General features: G+C 45.0%; 1 protein-coding gene across 1 annotated transcript in view; it reads left to right on the top strand.

Annotated features, from left to right (window-relative positions):
* Nucleotides 1-20221, top strand: part of RORB (RAR related orphan receptor B) — a 159562-nt gene that overhangs the window by 97128 nt on the left and 42213 nt on the right. Inside the window, exons 2-3 of the mRNA XM_035100238.3 lie at nt 15147-15232; nt 18357-18498. Of these exons, the coding sequence (XP_034956129.1) occupies nt 15147-15232; nt 18357-18498 (228 nt within the window). The remainder of the gene's footprint in view (nt 1-15146; nt 15233-18356; nt 18499-20221) is intronic.

Raw genomic sequence — 20221 nt, forward strand, 5'->3', positions numbered from 1 at the left:
TGACTAGGACCAGAGGCTAAAGTAGGTGGAGCAATGGATGTGATGCTACTCTTTGTACAGTAAGGTATATTTCAACTTCACAAAAAATGAGTTATCTTTCTTTCTCCACACACACACACACACACACACTCCTTCCTATTCTTCATTTAGGCAAGTGAAAGGCATCCACACACAGTGGCGGAGCTTCAAGCTGTTGGGGGGGAGAACAGGCGGGGCTGGCACACATCACGGGGGCATGGCACACTGTCTGTGGGGGCATGGCACCCAGGGGGGGCAGCCGAGATGGCACCCCACTGGGATCGTGCCACTGGGGGCGATGTGCTCCCCCCACACCTGCGTTGCTCTGCCAGTGTCCACACAGTCCAAAGGACACATTCTAGCAAGACAAAAGCACTCAAGGAGGGTGCAGAGCAGGATAAAGTATGTGGTCTGAGATGGGGGCATGGCCGAAGAAGGGTCCTCAGGGTTGGAGAAAAAGGACCAGTTCCCCACCTGAGCCGGTGCTCCCCCACCCCTGGTTTAAAGAAACAGCTACTGAATGAGTACTGTTGAAATACTAGGTAATCTTTAAAGCTTCCAAATAACTCAACCAGAGTGAGGGCTCATCCAGACTTCCCAGGCCATGCTTTAATGCTCCATAACCAAGCCTTGTTTTCCTGGAGAAAGTGTCAGGACAAACAACACCAACAACACCCGGACACAGAGCTTTAAAGCCCAGAACTCTGCATAAAAACATGGTGCAAAATGAAGTTTGGATAAACCCTGGGTGGCGTTCTGTGTAGTAAGAATACTGTCAGTCTTATAAGATGGCTCAGGCAGAAGCTTGGGGTTTTAGTTACTGCCTGGACATTTGGTGTTTGAGAAAGGGAAAAAGAAGATATCAGTTTATGTTAAGTATTCAACATTTGTCTCAACACAATACAATCTAAGTGTTCATTTTCTCCCCCCTAGAACAGTAGTTGAAATCTGCCATTATTATTATTATTATTATTATTATTATTATTATTATTATTATTATTATTTAGATTTCTTACCTGCCCTGAGTGGGTTATAGCAATTAAAAACACAATATTAAAATCAGTTAAAACAAATTACAGTCAAGAGAATAGGCCTTTGCTGAATCAGATTTGATCTTCTAGTAGAGATTGTCCTCACATTGAATAGTGCTAGTTACAGAAATATTCGTAACAGGGGTGCTGACTTGCCCCCAGCCCACATTGAGAGGGCATGTCCCATATAATGCCCCTGCCTAGGAGGCACGCAGGCCTTTTGGCAGCTGCTGACCCCAAGGCTTTCTCTGAGCATAGCTGTCAAGTTTTCCCTTTTCTCACGAGGAAGCCTATTCAGCATAAGGGAATTTCCCTTAAAACAACATTTTCTAGGTCAAGGCACCTTAGAGTGAGTTTTGTCTTTGGAGCTGGAATGGGTATTCTGATTTGTCTTCCTATCCGCAATCCGGAAGCTATCAGTAGTGTAGATCCGGAATTTAAAAGGCAAAATACAGGAGTTTCAAGATTTTCTTCGCAGTTCATACTCCACTCCCTGGCTCCCTGTTTGCTTGAGCTAGTGGTAATATCCAGAATGACCAGAATTCCTCTGCCATGAATTTGATTGCATTGTCAGTGACAAGTCCACCTGGTATGCCAAAGCGAAGAAATTTAGATGTCCACTATTGATACTATATGGTTGTTATAGGTTGTGGTACAACAATACAGTTTTCTTTTGTTATTAGGCCTTCCAATTCATTGTCATCAAAATACTTTCTAGTCATCCCTGAAGCATTGCTAAGATATTTAAGCCATCCTAAGCTGATACAGTATAAGACTTCCTGATCTTCTGGATCTGAGTGAATAGCATTTTTCATCTTATTATGCTGATTTTCAAATGCTGGTAGAGAAACAATGCCATATTAGGTTAGGTAAAGGTAAAGGGACCCCTGACCATTAGGTCCAGTTGTGACCAACTCTGGGGTTGCACGCTCATCTCACATTATTGGCCGAGGGAGCCGGCGTATAGCTTCCAGGTCATGTGGCCAGCATGACAAAGCCACTTCTGGCGAACTAGAGCAGCACACGGAAACGGCGTTTACCTTCCCGCTGTAGTGGTTCCTATTTATCTACTTGCATTTTGATGTGCTTTCGAACTGCTAGGTTGGCAGGAGCTGGGACCGAGCAACGGGAGCTCACCCCGTCACAGGGATTCGAACCGCTGACCTTCTGATCAGCAACCCCTAGGCTCAGTGGTTTAACCCACAGCACCAGGTTAAGGGCTGGTTAACTACCAAAATATTTTTTCTCTTTTTTGTAATGTATATAATTTGCTTTTTTGTTGTTCTGTTTTGTTTTCTACATGGATATTATTATTATTATTATTATTAGTTTTTTTGTGTGTGTGCCTTATCTTACTCTGTGCACTCGTAATTATGTATTTTTTTCCAATAAAGAATAAAAAATAAAAGAGTAACAACTCACAGTATAAATAGAAGTCTTGATATCCATCAATTGCATTGTGGAGTTTAGGACAAGGTATCTGCTATGACCAATTTTTTTCATAAAACATACTTGACTACTGGGGTGAATCTCATCATTATTAGAAGTTTGCATTTTAATGGTACTTGACTCAAATCTTTTCTTCTCTCAAGGTCACTGAAGATTTATAGTCTGTGAGGAAATAAGTTGGACCACATCGGTATCTGTAAAAGCTGTAGTAGCACTCAAACTAGTTCATAACTGCTTGCGTCAGCACTAACCATTGTGGGCTTGTTGACATCACAGAACTGTATTGGAGATCAAGTCCATTTTTTCATGAAGGTAGCCTCATGTTCTAATCCTCAAACCCAGGACATGGTGGGTTTCAGTAACAGTCTAAGTGCCTCTATTGAGCTGTCTTGCAAATATCAACCAATATACTGTAGATCACCATTCTGAGAGAGAGCACCTCATTTCTGTAATGTTAGGTTAATTGATATTTTCGGGTCCCTTATGACTTGGAGCTTTTCTGAGCATGACTTTATTGCATGTTGTGTGATCACTCTATTTCACCATGGTGAGAAATTAATTTCTCCTTGTTTCACTTGTGTCCAGATTAAGAGAGCATATTCAAGATGACAGATAATGTTTTGTCATGGTATTTCATTGATGTGCCATGAAAACAGTGGCTCCTTTTATGCCTCCAAGGAGTTCTGCCATTTTTCTGTGAAAAATCTCAAGAGCATTGTGATTCCAAATGGCAAGCAATGATAACAAGAGGTCCCAAAGAGTGTGAGAAAGATAGTCAGTATAGTGCTTTGCTTTGCCAAAGGTGTTCACTACAAACTACTTGAGGCATCGACTTTGGAAAGTGCTTCAGCTCCTGTTTCTTTTGGGAGAAAGTCCTCCAGTGTGGAAAGTGCATATTTTTCTCTGACTGCTGTTTTGATAACCTATAAAAATCTACACAGATGTTTCTTCATGACCAGGCAACTGGTGCAAACCATGAGGTGGGTTAGGCAAGTTCCTTAATTTTGTCAAACTCCTTCATCTTTTCTAGTTCTATTGCCACAAGGTGGAGTAACAGAATGGGGTGTTTCTAGTAGTATTCTGCATACCGTGTTTCCCCTTTTTTAAGACACCGTCTTATTGTTTTTTTTACTCAAAAAAACACACGGTGTCTTATTTTCAGGGGATGTCTTGTACCTTAAGGCCGCCTCGGAGGGGCCAGGCAGCTGGCTCGGGGTGCTGCTGAGCGCTCTGTGCGGCGCTGCAGCAGCAGCCGGTTCCAGGCACCAAGGCAGCTGCCTGTTCCGGTGGCGGGGCGGCAGGCAAAAAAGAAAAAAAGAGGCCAGGCCGCTGCGCTCCGCCCAGGGCTGCAGGGCGTTACGAGCGCTCGGGGCTGCAGAGCGCTCCTCTCCACAGCTGCCGGTTCCGGTGGTGGGGCAGCAGAAAAAAAAGAGGTCAGGCTGCTGCAGGGTGTTCCGAGCGCTCGGCGCTGCGGAGCGCTCTGCTCTGCAGCTGCCGGTGGCGGGGCGGCAGGCAAAAAAAATAAAAATAAAGGGGCCAGGCCGCTGCGCTCCGCCCGGCGCTGCAGGGCGTTCTGAGCGCTCGGCACTGCGGAGCGCTCCGCTCTGCAGCTGCCTGTTCCGGTGGCGGGGCGGCAGGCAAGAAAGAAAAAAAAGAGGCCAGGCCGCTGCGCTCCGCCCAGGGCTGCAGGGCGTTACGAGCGCTCGGGGCTGCAGAGCGCTCCTCTCCACAGCTGCCGGTTCCGGTGGTGGGGCGGCAGGAAAAAAAGGAAAAAAAGAGGTCAGGCTGCTGCAGGGTGTTCCGAGCGCTCGGTGCTGTGGAGCGCTCTGCTCTGTAGCTGCTGGTGGCGGGGCGGCAGGCAAAAAAAATAAAAATAAAGAGGCCATGCCGCTGCGCTCCGCCCGGCGCTGCAGGGCGTTCCGAGCGCTCGGAGCTGCGGAGCGCTCCACTCTGCAGCTTCCTGTTCCAGTGGCGGGGCGGCAGGCAAAAAAGAAAAAAAGAGGCCAGGCCGCTGCGCTCCGCACGGCGCTGCGGAGCGCTCCGCTCTGCAGCCGTCGGTTCCGGTGGCGGGGCAGCAGGCAAAAAGAAGAGAGGCCAGGCTGCTGGCTCAGGCGCTCCGTGCGATCGCTGCTGCAGCAGCAGCCGGTTCCAGGCCCCTCTGGCTGCCTGGGTCCCGCTGGCTGGCTGGAGCGCTCGGCGGTCTCGTTCTACACGGCATGGAGGTATGCCTTATTTTCGGGGGGTGCCTTATGTTTCACTGAAGCTAAAAAATGCTGCCATGGCTTACTTTTTGACTACGTATTAAAAAAGGGGAAACACGGTAGTTTGGTACTAAGTCTTGAAACAATGTACACAGCATCATCTTTAGGTCACTGTCTCCAAATTTAACAGCTCCTATTTTCCAAAAGTCCCATTCTGAGAGAGCGTGTCCTCCCTAAAAGAGAGTTGCGGTGAGACCTGGAGACTGACCTCCTGGTTGTGGGTGGGTCTATTGGATAGTCACAACACCTGACTGGTAGGTCCCTTGCTTCTGGGTTTAATCTGGTCAATGGGGTGCAGTCTAAATGGATCAAGGGATCAAGTGACCCAGAGCTGCCTCTTTCGAATTGTGTATTGGAACACCCGCCCACCTCTCCGTACTTTTAGGGTATTTTGTGTTTGACCTTACTATGCCATCGTGTATCGCCTGTTGTTGGGGCAGGGGCACGGCAGGAATTTTCCCCACTTGGCTGATTGGCTGTTGCCATTTGGGTTTCACCTGCCACGTAGCAAATTGTCACAATTTGTAAGGTTGTGAATGGGCACTGGTTCAGGTGATAGGGATGGGAAAACACTCTCGCCATCCCTATGTGAAGGGTATTCCGTAAAAGGAATCCAGGGACTCAACTTGGTTTGGCCAACCCCCGAGAGGGGGTTGTGCCCATGCCTGAGTCCACGGGAGCATCTGGGGAGTGAACATAGTCTGTTCCCAGGCTTTTCACCTATCTCAGGTGTTCACCCTTGGCTGACCTATGATAGAGCTCTGTGTCAGCGCTCCCTGCAACAATGTAGGGAGCTAGTCGAACCAGAGCCTATGCAACCACTCACTTTTCTGTAATCAATAAAGTTGTGGCCTAAATTCTGCCAAAAACCAAAACTAAAACTTGAGTCAAATGTGTGTTTATTTAGGGGCTGTGTAAAATGGTTTTTGCCTTGTTAATATCTGGAATGCTGTGTAGGTAGCCTCTGAAATACAGTGGAACCTCGGTTTATGAACACCTCGGTTTATGAATTTTTGGTTTACGAATGCCACGGACCCATCTGGAACGGATTAATTCACTTTCCATTACTTTCAATGGGAAAGTTCGCTTCAGTTTATGAACGCTTCAGTTTATGAACAGACTTCCGGAACCAATTACACCCATGCTTCGGCTTAAATACCCTTCAGGCTGAGTACTCCGCGGACCTGTCTGGAACGGATTAATCCACTTTCCATTACTTTCAATGGGAAAGTTCGCTTCAGTTTATGATCGCTTCAGTTTAAGTACTCCGCGGACCGTCTGGAACAGATTAATCCACTTTCCATTACTTTCAATGGAAAAGTTCGCTTCAGTTTATGATCGCTTCAGTTTATGAACAGACTTCCGGAACCAATTGTGTTCATAAACCGAGGTACCACTGTAACTGTGACAACACCTTCTCAATTCATCTTGAAATTAATGACAGTCCCACAAATAGTTAGGTTTGTTCTTAATGGAGAGAAAATTACAAAATAATGACATCTAAGAAGAAATTGGCATTCATTGCTGTGGTTACACACTGTACCGTCAGGACATGATACATGATAGCAAAACTTTTTTCTGAACCGCCCTGAGACCTCTGGGTATAGGGCAGTATAATAATAATAAATCGCCCTATTTTGAACATTTCCTGCACATTGTGAACATCTTCCACTCGCAAAGGGTGAGTCTTTTCCCATCATACTACTTTTAAAATAGTCAGATTGTTTCCTGGGCTTTCTTTTGTGCAGCGTTTGCACATATTTGAGCAAAGAATTTGCCCTTTACAAGATATGTGCTCCTTCCAGTGTTATCTCTGCCATGTCACCCCCAAGCTCTATTTGCTCCCTGAGCTGTCTGGTGATCAGCCCCGATTTCCTTCCCACCTCGATGGCTTTGTGAAGGGTTGATTCTTTGGGGAAAGTTATTGGGTCGGCCCTATGGGTTGGGGACAGATGTATCTTGTCTGTAAAGCACATTAATATGAACGTGTTTACAAGCACAAAAGCAGGGCAGAACTTGCTATATCACTCCAGCTACTTTGGTGTATTTTGAATGGTGGAAACATATTGTCAGACAATTTTCCAATATATGTTTAACCAAAAGAACAAACAGTGTCTTGGCTTTTATGTAGATGGAGACGCAAGCTGTTACAGAATAAATGACTACAAAATACAGCAAACACATAGAGAGGTCTCCAGGAGAGAGAGAGAGAGAGAGAGAGAGAGAGAGTTTTGCGGGGAGGAGGAATTGTGGGTGTTATCCCTATTTTGAAACTTGGAGGGAAATGTGTCACCAGGAAATTTTCATACGCCAAGAGGTTATTGTATTAAACAAATTTGGGAAGAAAATTTATATATAGAAGACAGCAAATAATTTGGCCTGTAAATAGAAATGTCATATTGCATACTTTTCATTAAGAAGGCAGGTACCTAGAAATACATGGAACACATTTTGGGGGGGCAAGAAGTAAAATGTAATGTCTACACAACCCCCTCCTCCTTGTGTTCTGAAAGTGTGGCCCTTACTACTTTACTGTGTGGTCATCATTACTCCTTAGAGACAGCCATTCCCTGGGCAGCTTTATATAACACCAGCTAAAGCTGCTGGAGATTATGTGCAGAACATTGAATCTGATGAGCTCAAATATGAGATGGCCTGCACTAGCATAATATTTGGGATTACAGTCGTAATCTCTTTAGGGAAAGTGTGCTGTATCAGGGAAGTGGTATCTTGAATCTCCGAGGCCTAGTAGGTTTGAAGAACAAATAATCTTATGTTTATTTTGCAGAAATGTCTTCTGTCACCGTAGCCATTCTAAACTAGCATTTCTTACTCCCCGTTCTCTTTTGTTAAGGGTTCAGAACATAGCTCCCGTTATTCCATTCAGTAAACATGTTTAGCCCAGAAACTCAAAAGTAAATGCAGTTTTAGGGATGCAGCCATTTATTACTTAATATATAAAGTAAAAACTAATGACCAAAATTTAAAAAAATAAAGCTGTGAAGCTAGGTTGTGAACCCAGCAGGGATTCAGGTTTTTCCCCTGGACAGCAGCCCTCCAGTGCCACATGGCAAATTGCTTTTGAAAGGGATTTCCCAAGCTGATTTATGAGAGAGGTTTGGCATAATAATAAAAAAAACCTCCACTGGGCAATGGTCAGGGGTATAAGAAAGCATAGGTTTTCATTCCTGACCCATGTTTGTCAGGACATTTGTTATTGCAAAGAACAATAGCAAATGCTGATTTATTTGTTGGATGAGTAAACACCAGCAAGTTCTAGTCCCATTTCCATTCCTGTCCACTGTGCCTTGCTTCCTGCGCGGGACAATGCATAATGGTACATTTAAAAAAAAAAAAAAGCTGGCTGTCATCTGTAGTGTTCCAGTGAGGCTTTCTTCTCTTACACCCATTGCTGGCTGAGCTGCTGTGGCATTCTGAAAATGCTTGCAATAATTGGCTAGAATTATGTTGAACATACCAAGTGGCTTTGGGTTTGTTAAAAAATCACCTTGTTGCACAGTTCTCTTTACAGTTTCATGAATCACTTTTTATAGAAACAGTCTTCACTATGCCTAGCCGCAAGAGGCATCAGCAGTGGCTGGATGTAAAACACATCCATACAGGAGCGCCAACTGGACTAAAATATTGGGAGAGCCCAGGGAAGCCCCACCCCACATAATCAATCACATGAGTCGGCACACACACAACACATTTGAATGGCAATGCCCATCAGCTTTCTGAGGGCAGCCCCCTCAAATATATTATTAGGATATGTGTGCAAAGGGACCTTGACCTCTACCGGTAACAGTTAGCACTTTATGCCTCCCTAGGTGCCAAACACTTAATTACCTGGTTTTGTGGATTCTGGCAGTGGTAACTGATAAAAGGGAAATAATTGGTCCTGACCAAAATAGGTTCCAGCCAGTCCTTACCAAGACAGGCTGTTGACCACATGTTCCTAACAGGTGCTCTTTTTCATTTTTGTGAACATCTTAGCTCAAGGAGTGGCCAGTTACAAAGGACTTGAACAGAGATTGCATGAATAAATGAGCTATAGAAAGAGCAACAATAAGCTTTTCCAGATTCTGAGCTTACAACTTTAGAGCCCACCTCATGTGGGGAAGGTCTTTGCACACAAACAAGCTGTAGGAGTGTAGCCTTTCTATACAGGATCTGTGACTTGTGTCTCCCCTCGGCCTGACTCTTTAGGGCCGTCGTCTTCAACATGGTGTCCTCCAGATGTTTTGGACTACAACTCCCATCCTGGCCTGGCTGGGGCTCATGGGAGGTGGAATCCAGAACATCTGAGGTGCACCAGGCGTGGGGAAGGCTTGCGTAAAGAGATACAATGTGAGGTTTGTAGGCTGTGTGGAGAAATGTGGATTAATACATGGGCCTGCACTGCCAGCATCACCCGCATGTTGCTTCTCTCTGCTCGTGTCATCTGTGCAGGGCTAGAGCATTTTATTAATCATCAATAGAGATATGTCCTCAGAACAGGACTTAATTATTGAATTAAAGAGCAATCAGATATATTTATATGTATTATATTTGCAAGTATTTTTCTAACAACATTGTCACAACAGATGACAGAGGTGGAAATATATCTTCCACCAGGGCCGTCTCTAGGCCCGGGTCCAGTGGCGCGGGGCACCAGGGCGCCAGGCCACCAGGGGCGCCGCTGCGCCCACTGAGAGGCGCGCCGGATGCAGCCCTAGGTATGCCTCTCAGCTACTTCAGGCTGCTCTCCAGAGGCATGCGGGCCTGGGGCCACCTCTGCCGCGCGCAGGGGCGTCGCAACAGGGGGCAGCCAGGCTGGATGGAGCATGGCGCAGGCTCTCGAGGCGGCAGCCGCGCTGCGCGCAGTGCCCGCCCGCCTGCCGCGTCGGGAAATGGGGCGGGGGGGGGGGGCGCTGGAGGGATCCGTCGCACCAGGGTGCCAGGCATGCTTAAGATGGCCCTGTCTTCCACACAGACAAGTCCATGGAATCAAGATCACAAGCAGAAGTTAATAAGGCAGACCACACTAATATTTATGGCAATTTTTCATATTTCAGTGTGGCATTAGAATGGCAAAACATGATTGAAACTTTAAATGTGGCAAACCTGGTAAGGGGAACTCATCTTTTGACCACCCTGGAAAGAAAGATCCACAGGGTGTATTATTTTGTCAGTTATTTGACTGCCTGCATGAGGAAGAGTGGCGAGCTTTGAAACCTAGTTCTAGATTGTCGAACAAAGCTGCAATGTGAACAAGGTGTAGGAGCTGCTGACAATCATTAAATCTGCAAAGGAAACCTGGTACACTGGGTGTTAATTACAGTAATTCAAGATGTTTCTGAGAATACACAAGCTTCTTTTTCTTCAGGCCTGTACAATTAATTGATTTGAGTTTTCTGTTACAAGTCCTTAAACTGTCCTGCTGTCTGTTAGACAAAAGAGGAGTGCCTATGAGAACGCCATCAAGTCTGCATTTCCCAACATCTTTAAATCTCTTTTCTCTAGGCTAGTGAGGATGCTTGTTCCATGAGCTATCACAGTCATCAAGTATGTTTCCCCCTCTTTTTTTATTAGTTATGGAAAGAATCCGGAGGCATTTGTCCTGCACAGCATTAGGTACGTCCAAGTGGCTTTAACTGGAAGGATGAGAAACGCAACTGTTCCAGCATTTCCAGTTAACTGCTGTCAGAGCTGTGTAGGAGGGAGCATCAGCCAAACCTTGTCCCTCAGTTCACATGGTTGGTGGGGTGTTTGGCACATAGCCACTAGATGGGTAGGGAGGCTTGACTGTTCAAGCAAGAGAAGGAACTCCAGCTGTTGTTACGGCTCATCACAAAACCCAAGTGGCTCAACCTTAGAACTGAGAGAATGGGGCCAATGGCAGCTGGAAGCATATAAACGTCACTGGCAGCTTTCCTGCAGCGATGTGAATTCTGCTAGGGCCCTTGGCTGTGTACCATAATACTTGACAAGCACTGTAAGACGTTGAAACAAAATAAAAAAACTTCCTTCCAATAGCACCTTAGAGACCAACTAAATTTGTCATTGGTATGGGCTTTCGTGTGCATGCACACTTCTTCAGATAAATGTGCTTTCTTCATTCGTGCATGCACAAGAAAGCTCATACCAATGACAAACTTAGTTGCTCTCTAAGGTGCTACTGGAAAGAATTTTTTTTGTTTTGTTTCGACTACAGCAGACCAACACAGCTACCTACCTGTAACTAGAACTGTAAGATGTTGACATCTAGAAAGGCTGCTTCTCTTACACTTTCACCTGATATACCCTTCCATAAAAATGGTCACAGGTGGCGTTACCATCAAATTCCTTCTCTTCTGTTTGCTGTCTTTGAGTTCACTCAGGGTGTAAAATGATATTTTATTGGAATCAAAAAAACATGGAGATGATTGCAAACATGCACTATATGTAATTCGTTTTCTGGTAGTGGCTTTTGCATCACGTGAAAGCTTAAATATCATGCAGAAATTAAGGAAACATTAAGGAAACAGATGGAATAAACTTCCATGTGAATACAGCCTCAGTCCCACAGTCTTTGAGGACTGGAAGCAGGAATGCACACAGCAAACAGTGAGTCCTGCTAATCCCAACAGGCACTTGTCAAAACGGTAAACTGAGCTCAAGGACAACCACATGGAAGGAATATAGCAGTTCCATCCAGTATGCAAACCAATCCTGAGGAGCTTTTAAAAATACAGTGGTACCTCTGGTTACAAACTTAATTCGTTCCGGAGGTCCGTTCTTAACCTGAAACTGTTCTTAACCTGAGGTACCACTTTATCTTATGGAGCTTCCTGCTGTCGCTGCCGTACAATTTCTGTTCTCACCTGAGGTAAAGTTCTTAACCCAAGATACTACTTCCGGGTTAGCGGAGTCTGTAACCCGAAGTGTTTGTAACCTGAGGTGTTAGTACCCTGAGGTACCACTGTATGTGCCTGTTTCCTATTGAATGGCTAGTTTCTGTTTCCTTTCACAGAATTAGTCAAAGTGATAAACCTATCTTACAGACTTGGAAGGAGGGTAGCCTGGCTTCAGTATAGCCATGATACTGTGTTATTCATTCTTTTTTAAAAAATGAAAAGCTGCAGAAGAATTGTGGCTAGATGTGTGCTCCAGAGCAGGAATGTAGGAGTGCCCATTCAGTGTCGGGCTTATTTTTTTAAAGGATAAACATAGAAATCTTCACAAAATGGTGATGTATTGTGATTGGGGTCAGTGGCGGAGAGCAGGCAGGGGAGGGGCTGACTTGCGTCGCGGAGGTGTGGTGCGCCGCCCGCAGGGGCATGGCGTGCATCCTGGGTGGGGCATGCCGCCTGCAGGGGTGTGGCACCCAGCACTCCTCTTCCTCCTCCAGTGATTGGGGTTAGGTAGCTTTACTGGCATTTGTCATTCATTCTTTTTTAAAAAAATAAATAAATAAACCATACATTGGTACTCCTGTGTTAGTGCTGTACAGTGGAGATAATTTGGACAAATTAAAACAATACAGAATAAATTACTGCAATCCAAAATCTTGAGAATTCACATACGTACACCCAAGGCTTTGGCCATACCCAGAGGTACATTTGATTCTCTGTCCTCTGGTCAGCAGCCCTCACCTTCCTCTTCCCCAAACACCAGATTACAATCTGCTTTTGAAAGTTCTGCCATTGCCAAAGCTGCTTGTGATATCGCAAGTGAGGTTGCTATGTAAGAAACACAAGCCTAACCCTCCCCTGCATGGAATAACCTAGTTGTACCGTTCTTTGCATCTCAACATGATACTCTCAGCAGGTGTATGAACAAATGTTCTGGGTTTGTGGGCTTAAAAATATATATTGTAAGCGTATTACAAAAATTACATGTTCTTCAGAAATTCTCAGCTCAGCTTCCCAAAGTAGCAGTTCTTGAAATACATCGCGTTATCAGGCATTTTTGGTGTCTCAATCCATGCATGGGGCAGTTTCAAAAGCATGTTCCAAGAGCTCTTGCAGAAGCTGCTGGACCACAGAGATTACCAGGGCTCCATTCTGCGCCTACATGCAATGTGCTAGAGCTTGTTCCACCCATTTGCACAACACTCTACAAATGCTGCATCCCAGGAGTATTTATGATGCCTGGAACATGTGTTGCATGAGCAAGTGACAAAGTTGCTTGTTTCCCAAGGAATCTGTGAATAGCTGTCTTCTGGAAACCAGCTTGTAATTCATTTGTTCATAGTGAATTTTTTCTTTTCTATACAACATCTTTATATAAATCATTTGTGGCTGTGGCATATTAAATAGCCCCAAAGTAAAGGTAAAGGTAAAGGTACCCCTGACCATTAGGTCCAGTCGTGGACGACTCTGGGGTTGCTCATCTCGCTTTACTGGGCGAGGGAGCTGGCATTTGTCCGCAGACAGTTTTTCTGGGTAATGTGGCCAGCATAACTAAGCCGCTTCTGGCGAAACCAAAACAGTGCACGAAAACACTGTTTACCTTCCCGTTGGAGTGGTACCTATTTATCTACTTGCACTTCGTGCTTTCAAACTGCTAGGTGGGCAGGAGCTGGGACCAAACAATGGGAGCTCAGCCCGTCACGGGGATTCAAGCCACCAACCTTCTGATCAGCAAGCCCTAGGCTCTGTAGTTTAACCCACAGCACCATCCGCGTCCCCTAAAGGTAAAGGTATCCCTGACCGTTGGGAAGCGGGTGGCGCTGTGGGTTAAACCACAGAGCCTAGGGCTTGCTGATCAGAAGGGCGGCGGTTTGAAACCTAGCAGTTCGAAAGCACCTCAAAGTGCAAGTAGATAAATTGGTACCGCTACAGCAGGAAGGTAAACGGTGTTTCCGTGTGCTGCTCTGGGTTCGTCAGAAGCAGCTTTGTCATGCTGGACACATGACCTAGAAGCTGTACACCGGCTCCCTCGGCCAATAACATGAGATGAGCACCGCAACCCCAGAGACAGTCATGACTGGACCTAATGGTCAGGGGTCCCTTTACCTTTACCTTTACCCCTGACTGTTAGGTCCAGTTGCGAACGACTCTGGGATTGTGCGCTCCCCAAAGTAATCACTGCTAAATAATTTTATTTAGTCATAAACTCTCATCATACATCATGCTTAAATTGTGATGTATTTTGTAAAACATAATTAGCTTTTTTATGTGCACTTTTTGTAGGACAGCCAATTTGCTTACCTGTAAAGCAGAGCATCTTGAGATTCCTTTCTTATATACACAAGGGTTCTTGATCCAAAGTATATTTGAATGTGTTCAACTGACAGTCCTTAGAGCTGACATGTATATAACTTATTGGCATGGTAAAATTTGTACGTGGTGAGCCTTTTCATCTCACTTTGCATATTTTCCCCCACTCAAAAATCTGGAGACAGTTCCAACATTCACAGCATTCCTTCAAATCTGTGGCCCACTGGAAGTTGCAGGACCAACTCCCACCAGCCTCTGTTAGTATGACCAATATTTTTTTTTGGGGGGGGGTGGAGGTGGTGGAAGCTGTAGTTCTGTTTCTCCACCCATGGTTTAAATTGTCCCTTACTTTATAGAGTTACTTCCTGTTTTACTCTCTTAGTAAAAACTACGTTCACCCTAAATACTGGTAATTGGCTGAAATAAAGAAATAAGTTCACCATACGGTAGCTGTGTGGTTCACATGAATTACTTTATGGCCAGATCTATAATATTCACTATGTGATTATGTGGTAAAATGAGGCGTTTACCACATTGAAAATCAATATGTGATCTGGTACCTATTGAGAGATAAAGGATGGGGGAAATGGGATCTCCCTAGCTTTCAAAATGCAGACCGTCTTGCTGTTTGGATGCACCGATCTGTATCTGCTTATGGAAACAATGAATGCCTTGTTGCCCCTATCAGTCATATGGAGTTTCATGAAAATTTTTGAGAACTACGGTTTGTATTTGTGATCATATGATATGAACTGCACCGTGTCAAGAGCAATTGAGGACTTGTTATTACACAGTACATTATCCAAGGGTGTGGGAGAGGTCAAGATCACTGCCTGCAAAATTATTAGAAGGCTGATGAGAAGCAAAAGACTAATTTGCAGAGGAGAAGAATGGGTTTTCATGAGGTATAATTAACAAAAGGAGAAGTCTGACTTAATGTCACGATAAGTAAATTCAGGGTGAAATCTGTAGAGCACCCTCTCAAGGGGAATGGGAGTAGCTTGATAATGTGAGCTCATTAAAACCAAACTATATGAAAGGTTTGAGAACTTACATCAGTGTAGGATACAATTTCACAGTCACTTGTTAAGGCTAGGCAGGAAAAGGGCTTGTCCATCTGTCTCTTCCATGATGCAAAATTAAGGAAGAAAGAGAGAAAATTGTATTGTCAAGCATGCACTAACTCTTTGTTTCTTTTCTAGCACAAATTGAAGTGATACCATGCAAAATTTGTGGTGACAAGTCTTCTGGAATACACTATGGAGTCATCACATGTGAAGGCTGCAAGGTATGAGACGTGTGTGTGTGTGTGTGTGTGTGTGTGTGTGAGAGAGAGAGAGAGAGAGAGAGAGAGAGAGAGAGAGAGATCTGTATTCTGTGCTAGTTTTTGTCATTTCTATAAGCTGTCATATATGCTTTCAATAAGGACCAATATTTTGTACAAAATATTGCCTTCTTGACTTAGCAATGAAATTATTCTCTAAATGCTCCTGTGTTTGAATTTTGGAATTATCTGTACTAGCAGCTATTTGAACTAAACACTGATAGTTCAGTATGGAAGTTTCCTAATTAAAAATGTTTTAAAATTGCATGGACCTTCCACTTTCTCCTAGTTAATATACTGACCTGGTTCATCCTACATAGTAAGTCAAATGACCGCTTACCAGAACCATGTGAACATTGGTTGTAGCTTGTTATTCATGAGGAGAGAGCTTAATCACAAACCCAAATCTGGAGACTTGCTCAGCTCATCCCCTCCAACATTTCTCCAATGAAAATAGGGATGTTCCATTCCATAATGATAATTTTACTATTTATACCCCACACATCTTACTGGGTTTCCCCAGCCGCTCTGAGCAGCTTCCAACATGTACGAAAACATAATAATTCATTAAACATTAAAAAAAACCCTTCCCTATACAGTACAGGATTGCCTTCAGACAGCTTGGGGGGTCGGATAACTCCATACCCTCCAACATTTCTCCAGTGAAAATAGGGACATCCTAAGGAAAATTCTGGGACATTCTGGGATCAAATCAGAAACTGGGACAACTTCTCCAAATCAGAGATCTCCCTGGAAAATAGGGACAGAGAGGGTCTGTCAGCTCAGTGGTTTAGCTCAGCAACTGTATTGGAGCAAAAGGAACTGGGGAGGATTTTTTGAGCTCTTCTCTAGGAGCCCACACAATCAAAGTCTGTTTTACCACATCGTGTGAACCAGGCCTTTATATGAATAAGCAGGTTCCACATTAAGAGTCCCTGTACAACTAGCTATATGCACTTCCTCACAATTAGCCCAAAGAGGTATGTGAAATACATTTTTAAAATATATAAGGCTTTATTAATGATCATTAGAGATGTCAAAAAAAATCTGATGAAAACAGAAAAGAAATTGGAAATTGTCAATGTTTGCTTATTCATCCAATGTCCAGAATGGAAATCAATCCAGCATATATGATTGGTATTTTCTGCAGCTGTTTGTGTCTGCAAATGCTACATAACGATATATACCTGAGGACATTTTTTTCCAATTTGCATTGTGGAATATCCAATTTGCATTCACTGAAATGAATGGTGTGGAGTCATATAATAATAAACTGATTAATTGTGCAATTAATTATGTAAATGTCACCATAGCAAATAGTGAGACAAATACAGTAATGTGTTTTCTGTCAAACACCCAGCAGAATAGAAATGGTGTGGCCTGTGACGGACACAGGGCAGGCAGGGCCTTCTCACATCCCTAGTGATCATATGGACAAAGAAAATAGGTTTAGGTGCATCAAAAAGGATTTCAGTGGCATCCAGATCAAGCTTAAAACAGAGACTTAGGCTGCAGTCCTAGACACCCTCAAGGAACTCTGGACTGGAGCTCCCACCTATGGACTATTGCCCAAGCTCACTGGGGTTCCTGGCAGTTGTAGCCCAAAACATCCAGAGATCACCAGGTTGTGGGAGGCTGCTGTCTGCACTTGCCTGAGATTGCATTGCCTTTTGCCTAGGATTGCATTGCTAAGCAAGAGTTTCAAATCTGTCCAACTATCCATGATAAATATATGGATTCGCTCTCTTTTAAAACGTTACCACTATTTTCTAGCAACCCCCCCCCCAAACGCTTTGAATTGACCAGTGATCCATGGAAGTTGCCTGGCAGCCATTCTCAAGTATCCTGGCCCAAACAACATTTCTCATCCTCATTGGAGATGCTGAGGAGGACGGAACATGCACGGAACACGCCCTTCCTTTAAAATTTACATTTTGCCAGCTGCCAGCACCATCAGAATTGAAACAATTCCCATCCTGATGCTGCTGTGATTTATGATGGTCATAGCGCTGGATTAGCCTGATTGATACAATCATTTGAAACCCAGCACAAAGACGATAAGGAGCAAATCTGGCTTTGAGCAGAAAAGGAGCTCCCAGCCTTCGGAGGCAGTTGAAGCAGCCAGTGCTGCTCCAAGGCTCAGTCCTGTTTAGATGTGATTAGCATTAATGGCTACCTTTGTGTGTGCCTTGTGGGCAGATGATCCCCCTCAGCCCTGCTGCATGGAGGAGAGGAGACAGCTCATGGAGATAAGGAGAAGCTCTCCCACTTCAAGCAGGTTTAACCCTATTGTTCTTGAACTGGTTTTAAAAGTATCAGATCAATTAGCCTAATCTCTTCTGCTGCAACCCTGATGGGGTGGGGAGGGGAGGGGGCAAAGTACCAGCTTTCATTTCAACTGTAATTATTGGAATGTTTTAAACAGATTTTATATATGTATATATATTTAAATCTATTGATGTTTAATTGTATTTTTATTATTTTTATTTTTACTGTTTTTAGTGGTTCTTGTTTTTATCTGCAAGCTGCCTTGAGTTTAGTCAAGGAAAAAGGCAGGGTATAAGTTGGTTATACTCTGGTGCTGATAATGCCAAGGTTGCAGGTTCGATCCCTGAATGGAACAGCTACATATAAATGCATTGCAGGGGGTTGAACTAGATGATCCTCAGGGCCCCTTCCAACTCTACAAGTCTCTGAAATTGATGGTGATGGTGATGGTGGTGATATTACAGAGGGAGCTATTTCAGGGTTCCTCCCTAACTTTCACTTTGATTGGGTATGGAATTCCCACATGCAGAAACAACCTTCCTGAGCCCTGGAGCCACTATAAGTCTCTTCTGCTCAATCCTCTGGAGCCTTTCTTTGCATGCAGGGGAAGTCTCTAACTCACTGAGGGTTTGAGAAATTAATACAAAATATATAGATACCACACTGGCTCTAGAGGTTGGCGTGCAAAGAGAATCTCATGATGATTTTCATTATCTTTATGGCTTTTCTTGCACGTGGCAAAAGCAGCATTTAGAAAGTACCATACACAATGTCATTGAATCAAGCGCGCTCTCTCTCTCTCTTTCTCTCTCTCTCTTAGGGATTCTTTAGGAGGAGTCAACAGAACAATGCTTCATACTCCTGCCCAAGGCAAAGAAACTGCTTAATTGACAGAACCAACAGAAACCGTTGCCAACACTGCCGACTGCAGAAGTGTCTTGCCCTAGGAATGTCTCGAGATGGTAAAGAGCTTGCTTCCTGCTTCCACAGATCAATCCTTTGATACTCATTGCGCTCTGCTTTTCACTCCCGACAGAGAGGCATCTTGCTGCTCTGTAACAGAGACCATGGCTGTTCCCAAAACCTAAGGCATTTTGATGTTAGATGAGAGGTGTCTATTGGAGAAAAGACTACTGTAGCATGGAGGGTGATAACATGGTTTGATATTGCTAGTGGACAATTTGGAAAAGAATAAATAATAAGTATTAGGCCACAATTCTGTATAACCCATTATGAAAAGAGTGGGTGGGTGGAGGAGAGTCTGCATAAAAAGGTAAAGGTAAAGGACTCCTGACAGTTAAGTCCAGTTGCGAACAACTCTGGGGTTGTGGCGCTCATCTTGCCTTACAGGCCAAAGGAGCCGGCATTTGTCCACAGGCAGTTTTTCCGGGTCATGTGGCCAGCAGGACTAAGCTGCTTCTGGCGAAACCAGAGCTGCACACAGAAACGCCGTTTACCTTCCCGCCGGAAGGTACTTTTTTCACTTTTCGGGGGTGCTTTCTAACTGCTAGGTTGGCAGGAGCTGGGACCTTCTGTATAGCTTGAGGCATTTTTAAAAGTAGTTTTATTGCTCTAGTTACATAGTGGGAAAAGCAACTGCTCCCCATGTGCAACTTATATAAAGCTTGCCTCAACAGTTGGGTCATCAGCTAGAGCAAAAACTTTGAAAACATCTCTGGCTGCCCATAGACTTCTCATCCACTTGAAGCATGGGCTAGGTGAGTCTGTGGTATTTTTAACTGTCAGGTTAATTCAGAGAAGCAATCAGGCCAAAATGAATGCCTAACAAAACAACAAATTATATTGCTGGAATCAGCGAAGAGCAAAGGTGTAGCTAGGGGGTGGGGGGGCAGTGAGTGCCACACCACGGGGGGGGGCAGCACTTACCACGGGGCCTGGAAGTGACGCAGTGGCTCGGGTACCTGCAGAGTGCGGCTTGCGTCAGCCTGCTGTCTCTCCCTCAGCCACCCTACAGCTGAGGGGGAGGCGGTGGCAAGGCTTGCCCTGCCCAATGGGTGGCTTGCCCCACTCCGGGCGGAGGGTGCATGCGACGCTCCGGGCTCCTGAGTGGCTAGCTACACCTCTGGCCAAGAGCAGCCGTATAACTGACTGCCTCAGTTTGGACACATCAAGGGCTGAAATAGCATCACATACCTGTGACATCACACATGCATATGAAGCCGGGAGGAGGCTAAGACCCTTGCCCAGGCCACCAAGCTTGGTGGCGGACTGGATAAGCTTCCTGCCAGCCAGGCTGCAGCTGGAGTGGGAGCTGCCGCTACGTCTGCCACAGCAGCTGCAGTCTGTGGTAGTGGCGGGGAAAACAGTGGCAGCATTGACAGAGCACTGCAGCAGAGCTCCCTGGCTGTAGGAGGGCTGGCCGCTTGCAGATCTACCTGAACTGTGATAGCCACAGTCACGTCTCCCAAGAGCCTTACAGTTGTGGCAGGAGGAGAAGGCAGTGGCAGCGGGATGGCACAGGGCAGCACTCCGCTCAGGACTCGGCCTCCTCCACCCCCTCAATATTTCAGGGGAGGGTGAACCCCCTGTTAAACAACATAGATGACACCTCAGCCCATAGGAGTTGGAACCTATGTGTGTCAGGATGGAGGGTAATGAGGGCACATTTGTAGGTCCCACTGAGTTCCTGACAAGCCACCACAATTTGGGGCTGTGTGTCTGTAG

The sequence above is a fragment of the Zootoca vivipara genome, chromosome 10 (genome assembly GCF_965207765.1).
Source record: "Zootoca vivipara chromosome 10, rZooViv2.hap1.1, whole genome shotgun sequence".
Classification (NCBI taxonomy): domain Eukaryota; kingdom Metazoa; phylum Chordata; class Lepidosauria; order Squamata; family Lacertidae; genus Zootoca; species Zootoca vivipara.